This window comes from Vanellus vanellus (assembly GCF_965231255.1).
Source record: "Vanellus vanellus genome assembly, chromosome: 2".
Classification (NCBI taxonomy): Eukaryota; Metazoa; Chordata; class Aves; order Charadriiformes; family Charadriidae; genus Vanellus; species Vanellus vanellus.
Window position 1 is genome coordinate 145,878,703 of NC_138906.1, and position 9,764 is coordinate 145,888,466.

Sequence of the window (9,764 nt, forward strand, 5' to 3'; positions counted from 1 at the left end):
AACAGATTCTGAAGTGCTCAGTCATGGCACTCTGGCGTACAAACAGCAGCCTCTGGAAGGAACAGCCTACAGCATTCCCTCTCACAGTACATTTGATAAAGCAGGTACATGTTTCTACCACTGAAATGGTACATTTTCCAAGATGCTGTATATAGCTATTTTTACTTTCTACACAAAGACAGTGAAGATACATATGGATGCTACTGTCACTGTAATTGGATGGCCATCTTCACAGAAAGGAGCAAAACAAAGATGTTGAGGTTGACAGACTATAACAGAAAATAATTTCTGCTCATTTCCCCCTGAACAAACCAATACCGTGCTTAGTCATATGGCTGTGGGGAAGACAGGGAATCAACTCTACCACAAGGCAGCTGACTTTCAAACTAGTTCCTTAAAAACACGGTATCCATTTCTACTTGGTTAGAAGATAAATGCAGAGGGATGGGATCACCAGTCTGAATTCTCAATATTCCGTAATCACCACATCAAACAAATCCCTAGAGGTGTCAAGGCCAGGTTGGATGGGGCTTTGAGCAACCTGGTGTAGTGGGAGGTGTCCCTGCCCATGGCAGGGGAGTTGGAACTAGATGAATTTGCCTTCCAACCTAAACCATTCTATGATTCCATGATTCTGTGTTTCTGTCCTTAATGGCAGAGAGAAAAATACCAAGAACTGTGATGCCATGGTAGCTGAAAGCTTTCTGTCTTGGAGGATTATTTTCATCCTTAGTTATTAGGAGACAGACAATAAACCTATTCTTTTGGTTTGAATTATTACTTATTGAATAAGCAAGATAGGAACTTTTTTATAATGGACTATCAAAGCGTAACCATGAAAGGAAAAGTTTGTTCCCAGAATAGACAAGCACAGTTTTACAGATGCAATTATAATTTATTCTCATTAAACGGGATTTTTTTTTTGTTGTGTTTTTTTTTTTTTTTTTTTTTTAAATCAAAAGATAGTAAAAGTTGAATTGTTATGAAAAAGGTTACAGGTAGAGATACATTTACAGCTGATTTATAAAGTTAGGACTTTATTTCAAAAAAGCATAATTTTCTTCTTTCTGAAATTAATATTAACTTTCTTAAGCAATTGCTTCCATATGAAAGAAAAATGTGCACCTCAACAGTAATCTATTCTGTAAAGAGTTTAAGACAGTTCAGAAACAAATACAGCAAAATTCCCCAAAACACAAAAGTGAAAACATCCGCTAAGCAATTCAAGTGTTCTACTGTTATACCATTTGTCATTTTTTCTTATTTAAAATTGTTACTAAAACCCCACTATTACAAATAATTACCATTTTCCATGTCCAAATCACTCATAGTATAACTGTCATATGTTCACCCAAATGTGTACTTCATATCTGAATATCCAGTCACTACCACAAAGTACAGGCCCTGTCCTGCAATCAAGCTTGGCTGATTTTAGCAGGACTCACGGAGGTTTCAGGCTTTGCCTGCATAGAACTCACAGTAAGCTTGTATTTTAGAGAATCCAAGGCCACAATGCAAAAGAAAGCACCTTTCCTCAGCAAGTTTAGTGATTTCAACTGTATGTAACTGCTGATAGTCAATTGCAGGAACAGGATGTAAGGGAGAAGTACTAAATCTAAAACTGCTGTCGTAGGATATTCAGTCTCCATTTATAGTCAGGCTGAAGCATCTTGGAGGGGTCCCTGAATGGCGATAGCTTCAATCTCAACTCGGGCACCCTGTGAGAAACCATCAAAGAAACTTATTAGGAATTTAATATGTCTATTTTATGAAGCAAGTGGATGTATAACACAACCTTGTAAGAATAGAACGACATTTGAGGAAGATTATAATTCTGACACTTGTATTACTAATTTAGCAATGTTAAGTAATACTGAAAATTCACTTTACTCTTACTTAAGTATCAGACCCCCTTATTTCTAGTGTTGTAGACATCTTCCACCATAAAGAAATCTATCTCTCATATCTAGATCTCTCATCATGTGTGGGAATAAGACTGGTATACTTTGGAAAAAAACTAAGAACCTAAGAGTCTTCATTAAAATAATTGCAACTGAAGCTATCCCAGAATAAGAAAAGCTGTTAGAATGTTTCAGAAGTAAGGAAATTCAGAAAATTCATTTTTTTTGTAGGCAGAAAAGTGACACTTACTTTTGGCAAAGCTGCAACCTGATAGGCTGCTCTAGCTGGGAAGTTTGTCTTGAAAACTGTAATTTAAACAGAAACATCCACCAACATCCACTAATCACTTAACTTTGCTTGGTAAAACACAGTTCAAAGTAATCAGTATAAAATGCAGCCATTGGAACAGTTTCAGGTTCAAGGTTACAAGACAAAGTCTTCTGTGCCAGCGCCAGCTATCATTTCCCCCTTGGTTTCTATTTTTTTTTTTTTTTTTGGTCACTGACTGGTTTAACATCTCAGCAAACTACCTTTCATCATTGAGAAGGCAGGTACAGTTGTGACCTAGCAGCCAGTGATAACTTGCACTCTACTGACACTGCATGGCCTTAACACCAACTTGGCTGAAAAAGAAACATAAAAACAGAATGTTGATCATCCAATTGCAAAGACCAGAGAGTGGGAGAGGGCTCTTTCACAGACAGAGCAAGGGGAAGAAACAGGCCCCTGCCAAAAGCGTCATGAGCAAAGATCCCGGATTTGGCTAAAGTCAACAGGGGCCAACCTTACTCATACCAAAGAAAGGCAGAGTTAAAATAGGCCCTTCCTCCATTCACAATTAAGATGGGCATTCAAGGATATTAAAAGAACAGGGAAAAAAAAAAAAGAAAAGAAAAAAAAAAAAGGAATTGGTCAAGATATAAGAGCTGAACATATAGAATCATAGAATAGCTTGGGTTGGAAGGGACCTTTAAAGTTCATCTAGTCCAACCAACCCCCCTGCCATGGACAAGGACATCTTTCACTAGATCAGGTTGCTCAAAGCCCCGTCCAACCTGACTTCAAACATTTCCAAGGAATTTGCATAATTAAATGAAAGCTTTACTAGTGAGTTAACACTAAGCTCAGAAATGTTAATTTCAGGGTCCTGCACTGACAAGGCAGGATAATAACCCACAATCAAAGAAATGCAACAACTGCTTTCTTGAACTACAAGTAGGCGGCAACAAGTAACTATGTATCCAGCTGTCTTTTTTTGCCCTGCTTAAATGCACACATAATTCCATTTTGACATGCAGAAGACCATATTGGTAGCTCATAAATAAGATTTCATTCAAGATCAGATGTCACTATCTAATTAAAACCCAAAGCTATATAAATAAGGAACTTATGTGCATTTTCTCTCAAATTCTTCTGCACTATATGGCTCACTGGAATCAGTCCACATTCAGTTTTGTTAACTAACCATGATGCTTTTTTCCTTAAGTGGAGCAGCGTGGCTCTTCCTTGTATAAAAATGAGCCCTGTCCCATAGCAATAACCACAAATCATTCAAAGATACACACATACTTTAAAGAAATGGAGATACAAAAATCTGAAACTAAGCATTTGAAGGCTGCCTAGAGTAGAATTATATTAGGGACAACACAGCATTTATCAAGGTAAAGAAGCATGGAAGATCAACCTGTAGGGATAGCAGGATTTGATCTTCACATGACAGTGAATTAGTGGAATGGTGGGACACAAATGCACAAAAGGAAACAAACAAACAAACAAACAAAAAAAAACATCGAGCTGTGCTTGATCTGGTGCTTGCAAATTAAATTTCTTTTTCAATATTATATTTCTACTAGAATCTCAAAGAATCTGGAAGTACATCATCTGAGTCATTAAAACACTTTGCTTACTGTGAATATAATGTGTTCCACAAACCATACTGGTAAAACAGAAACAAAAGATCTACTTACATTGTTTGTAAATATCATTAATATCATTGAAGTCCTTCATGTCTGCCATCAAAACCGTAGTCTTCACAACTAGAAATTACATACCTGCAGTTATTTTGGACCTCTGACTTTTATAGGAAAGTTGAAAATATTTAGTACATTCTTGCTTTTATTTCATAAATTTCTTTTAAATATTCTAAACATTTTGAAAACTTTTGCAAACACATATTGACCATTAGAGCTACCACCTAGAGGACCATCTGAAAAAATCTGAATACCTAGTATATAATAAAACTTTAAGGAATTAGACATTCCTGGCCAGCTCTGAAACTACATGTTTCAAATTTTGTTCCAAGCCCAATTCTTCCAAGAGGCACAGACTGACAAGCAGGTCAATTAAAAAAAGGTGTTGTAAGCCAACTGTTGGCAAAAATTACGTCATATACAAGATCTGCTGCCAAAAAAAAGTCCATAAAAGACCTGAAGACATAGTCTATGATAGAATTTTTTGCCCATGACTGCCCAAGCCAACATTAATCCTGGTTTGGCTCCACTATTACAGTCCTACTCAAAAAAAAGCACTGAAAGTGCCTAGAATATTAACACCATAAATACAGACCTGCTTTTATGTGGAGCAAAGTCTAGGATGCTTAAATGCCTGTAGTCGATTGCAGCTCTGTCAGTACCTTGGCTTCATCAGTTAGAATTAAAATATTAGTACTGTGGACCGGAACTTATGGTTAAAAGTAGTGTCCCATTGATATGCATCACAAACATTTGTACATTGATTTATCTCTTTTCTTTTTTAACCCAGACTCATGATTCCTTTTGTCTCCAGCTATTGATAAGAACTGCATGTTTAGCAGTTTTGGGGTTTTTTTCTTTGAAAGGTCACTTAATTTTTTTTTTTAATCCAGGTAGGTAAGACAACTTGCTTGCTACCATCACCACAACACTTACCATTGCCATAGTCACAGCCTGCAGCTTTCAGGATTTCTCCCATGTTCTTTAGAGCCTAATGAAAAATTAGATAAAAATCTTTAACTATCCACTGGGTTGTATTTAGGTAAATATGTGAATATGAATTGTAATTTGGATACATCCATGTTATAGCATAAATTCACCCAGCAAATCTTTGACTGTCATCAGTGAGTAAGCAAATTCAGAAATAGATTAAAAAGTAAATTAATAAATGGGAGCTTCTAATAAAACACAAATATTAAACCATCCATTCATTAGATGTAAATGCATGATGCAGTGCCACCTCATCCTGCCTACTACCTCACACAACCTCTTTTCTTCTGGAGGAACAAATCTTTCCCCATCCCAAAGCCAGGTTTTTACTAGGGTCTGAACCTTTGTTACAGACATTGATTCTTTCCTACATGAAATACAGATTCCTCCCCTGATCTCCACATTGTTTGGGTGGAAAGTGACATGGATAGTATGGAATGACATAGTCCTGCTGTTCCCTCATCTTGGGGGATGTGAAATGCGCTCTCTAGGGATCTTTGATTTCTCTTAAGTCCATGTTTAACAAAGTGCACACGACTCCATTACAAGTTTATTGCTCGAAGACATCTTACCTGCTTAGCTTCTTCCTTTGCCCCTCCAGGGACAAGCTGCCCAGTGGAAGGTTCTATACCTATCTGTCCTGCAATGTACATCGTCCGGTCTACCAGCACTGCTTGGCTGAAAACATAAGTGACATTTTAGGTTTAATGTTTCCCCGTCAAAATATTTAACTATCTGAAAACACACTTCACATTTTCTTCAGTAGTTTATAGTATCTCAGAAAGATAGAGGACTTAGGTTATGCATGCACAAGTCTGCACACAGTCATACGTTCGATCTGCTTATGCTTTGGGAGACCTGGAATTAGATCACCCATGGAAAGACACAACTACATTAGCATAGCTGTGTTTTTGAGATAATAAACCCTGTTTCTTGGAAAGGCAAAAGGCATGAGTGTAGCAATACAACACTAAACACAGCTACACAGCTTCCACACTGCAGATAGCACAAATGGGAGGCAGAGGAAACATTTTTTGTACCTGCCCAGATAAATATTCCATCCCAGTTTGATAGGCAGACAATAACTTTCATCTACATCTCAGTTGCAGAGCAATCAAGTTTTGTTTTTTTTTTTTTTTTTTTTTTTAGAAAAAGCAATCAAACAAAAAAAAAAATCAAAAAAGAACTGATTAGCAAATGTGCCATTTTCTTCTCAAACAGGCACAATGATAAATGAGTTACAGCTGTGAAGTGAAGCCCTGCATGCTGGTTCTCTGGCCTTATTACTCCAGTCATGAGTTTGGCCCATCAGCACACCACCTTGATCACTCCATTCCCAGATCACTCTCCTCTAATAAAATAACCCGGTTGACCTGTTGGCTGGGTTAGTTCAGAAGAATGCAGAATTCAAGCTATTTGCAAAACATTTTTATATAAATGTCAGGTGTGTTTTTGCTGAAGTGGAGTTGGCAATTATTAATGTCTCTAATTATGACAAAGAGATTAAAAGATTAAAACAAAGATTTAAACTACCAAGCAAACATTATGCAAGAGACATAATTTGCTTTGGGAATCAAAAACATTTTGCAAAGAAATCAGACAAAGATTCTTTTGAAAGCGTTTGTGGTGTCAACACTGTTTTTTTTATCACTTTCCATTGCACAAGAAAATGCATTGTTTTGACAGTTCAACAAGCCTCTGAAGTTACACAAACCAGAGTTAGGCACTCCCTGAAGTATCTAAATTAGGAGGTTAGCTTCCCTTTAATGTCAATGGAGAAAGAAAGGGACTCTTTCAGAGAACATTTTTATTACATCTCTTCTCTTAATTGAGATTGACTCAATTGGATTGGCTCAATCCATTGACTTCACAGGGGAACAACCTAATTTAGGGGTTCAGTAAAATGATTACAGTTAGGCAAGCCAAACAGTGCCATCACTACCATCTTTCCTTTTACCCCTGTCCTACATTCTCCTGTCATTTTGTAAGGGGAAAAAATAGCCAGTAACTTATCTGATATAGCAAAATATCTTATGTGGCAATTATTTTCTCTATCATCAACTAACAAAATTGGAGTAAATTACAGAACTACGCCATTTAAAGAAGAAAAACTAGCAAATGAAGTAGTTTTCTAGCTAATGCAGACTTGTTGATAGAAAACGTGTGCATGAACCATGCACACGCTTCTTTAATTCTATTTTCTTTCCTACAATGTCCTGCTTTGTTTGAGGCACAGGTCCCCAGACCACAAACTTCTGTTTCAGAAGCACAGAGAACCATGCAATAAGAAGGTATGAGTTCTCTAAAAAAAGAGATTGTCTTGTAGTGCTTATTATAAAGCAAACAACACACTGAAACATTCATCCCAATGAAGGCCTTCGGACAATCCTAAGTCATGAATAATTGGGCAAAAAACAAGCTGAAGCCTTCTGAAACCACCTCCAGATCAACTTCTGCAACAGTCTTATTGTGTTCCCTCCTCTGCTCCTCAACTTTTTTCTCTTGGTATGCTTACCAGTGGAATCCTCCATTCACTGAGACTATTAACAATTTACCAACTAAAGGGTATACTTCTACGGCAGTCAAATGCATGAGTAAAGCTCAGAGAAATTTCAACTACACAAAACCCAACCACATTTTAACTGCAGATGTATCCTATAACTAGGGTCAATCTTTAATCTTGAATCTTTGATTCAGCAGAGATCCGAGCATGTGTCTCAAGTCATTCAGGTTTCAGTATACCTAAATGCATAACTGGATGGACGTTATGACCTTAGAAGAACATCATCGATCAGAGAGATGGTGTTAAGAAGCATGCTCTTTGAAGACAAGGACTGCAAAGTTAATCAGATCTTCTTTACACAAATTATTGTTGATTATTACAAGAACAGTATCTCTGCTGTGTCTTTTAAAAAGTTTAATATCATTAATGAGATGTATATATGTACACAGACACACTCACACAGGAGTCTTTTTGTCTGTCTATTTATCTATGTATCTATCTACCTGCCTCGAGGTACTGGAAATTGGATGCAGTAAAGGAAATACAAAAATACATTAAAAATAGGTCACCAAAAACCACACTTCAGGGCTGTAGCAGAACCAGGCATGCAGTCCACACATCCCAATTCCTCATTCCATATTAAGCCCTCATTCCTGTTACCATGCTCAGACTCCACAGCAGAGATGTAGCAGTTATTTCTTGTGCAACTTTTGCTCACTGGACTTTGACATATTTACTGAAACCTGATAAACTAAGTTAGTGATAAACTTATTGATGTTAGACCCATCATACAATTAACAGGCTGCACAACAAGCAGTATCAAGAACTACCAATAAGCACAAAATGTCGGAGTGCAGTTAATCCTCAACACAACTGGAGAGCTAAGTTGAAGGCTAGGCCAGTTGGCATGTGTACATGCAGTTGAACCATTGCCTTCCCATGTCTTAGATGTTTTCTAACTACAAGCAATGCCAGAGTCTTGGCTGCAATCCACCAACAATTTATTGTCTACAGAAGTTAACCTTCATGTCATGTCTCTCTGCTTATACCCTTTGTATTTGTCCATCTTTATAATTCCTGCAGAGAACACACAATTTGAAACTCAGAAAGCTCAGTTTCAAAGTAATGAAGGCAAAAATGCATCTGGAAGGCACTAAGATGCTACAAAATGAAAAGTTAAAACCTAAGGTGCCTGTTTTTATATTGGGAAAAGAAAGCTTGAATGCAGAATTAAAAATTCTTAGAAAATTCCCTGGTAAAAATCCCTCAGTACCTTAGATATAAGGTTCTACCATAGTTATTGAACATTTTTTCACATTCAAATAGCAAAGAGAAACCTTTCTCCATTTAAAATTGTGATTACTTTTTTTAATTGCATTCATAACTGTTGCAACTAACAATAAACTTGTGAAAACATTGAACAACATCTTAAATATTTTACAGCAGTTAGTTTTTAGGCTGAAAAGCATTTATAACCTGTTGGCAGTCACATTCAAAAATAAGAAAAGATTTGCAATTCCCAGACAGTGAACTATCCAACTGCCAAAGCACATCCTGGATCAGGCTCAGCCTTTGCTGCCCATCGCCTCCAGAGTCAGTATTCACTGCTAACTTGCCTATGCCACATGCTATTTTCTAAGCAAGCATTTTTTTTCCCTTGAAAGGAATCATTCTTTCTCTTGCATCATTTTTTCGTTCACCACTTATCACTAATTTCAGGATTATTTTCCCAAAATCACTTTTTGAGGGACATTTTAAAAGCTCACCTAAACCTATCAGGACACCCCTCCCCCCCTGTCAGGCTGAAGTTTGCCGCCAGCACTGCAGACCCACTCCTGCTGTAGGGCCTCAGGTGTCCCAGGGAGGGTTACCGGGCCCCTGCTCGGGGCGGGGGGGGGGGGTGCGGGTGTCACCCTCACCACAGCCCCCAGGGCTGTCTGACAGACCCACCTCCCCTCCAGGGACCTACTTGAAGCCCTACTAGCCAAACCCTCTCCCGCTCACTCCTGTTTCTTCCAAGAGACCCCCCTCCCGCAAAGGCATACCTGTAGGGACCCAGTGCAGCGGGGGCTTTCGCAGTGCTGATTATTTTCTTCACGAGCGAAGCCATAACTACGCTGCCGCTGCCGCTGCCGCTGCCGCTGCCGCTGCCGCTGCCGCTGCCGCTGCCGCCACCAACCCCCTCCTGCCCTCTCCTCAGCACCCCGCCAACCGCTGCCTCCTCCCCTCGCGCCTCAAGGGGGGATTCTGGGAAATGTAGTCCTCCTGGTGCGCGCGGTGGGGGTGTGGCTGCTGCGCCGCGCGCATGCGCAGTGCCTAGGGCCGGGCGGCCGCGTGTAGCGGGCGGAGGCCGTGTCGCGGGTGCGTACCGGGGCCGGTGTGATCTTCTTCTGCCGCGC

At 39.0% G+C, this 9,764-nt stretch overlaps 1 protein-coding gene across 1 annotated transcript; it reads right to left on the reverse strand.

Annotated features, from left to right (window-relative positions):
• Positions 1–789: 789 nt before the first annotated feature.
• On the reverse strand, positions 790–9,558 carry RIDA (reactive intermediate imine deaminase A). The gene is made up of 6 exons (XM_082479559.1): positions 9,411–9,558; positions 5,435–5,540; positions 4,809–4,863; positions 3,870–3,938; positions 2,152–2,207; positions 790–1,718 (listed from the first exon to the last, which is right to left on the reverse strand). Exons 1-6 carry the CDS (start codon positions 9,473–9,475, stop codon positions 1,656–1,658), a joined length of 414 nt encoding a protein of 137 aa, XP_082335685.1. The 5' UTR covers positions 9,476–9,558; the 3' UTR covers positions 790–1,655.
• Between the last annotated feature and the right edge of the window lie 206 nt (positions 9,559–9,764).

What these genes read in the sequence shown, in the direction of transcription:
- RIDA (XM_082479559.1), bottom strand. Translation starts at nt 9,475, where the DNA reads ATGGCTTCGCTCGTGAAGAAAATAATCAGCACTGCGAAAGCCCCCGCT. An exon ending in CAAAGGAAGAAGCTAAGCAG is followed by an intron (nt 4,864 to 5,434) that starts GTAAGATGTCTT and finishes ATTTTTCATTAG; the next exon opens with GCTCTAAAGAACATGGGAGA. An exon ending in TAATGATATTTACAAACAAT is followed by an intron (nt 2,208 to 3,869) that starts GTAAGTAGATCT and finishes TTTAAATTACAG; the next exon opens with TTTTCAAGACAAACTTCCCA.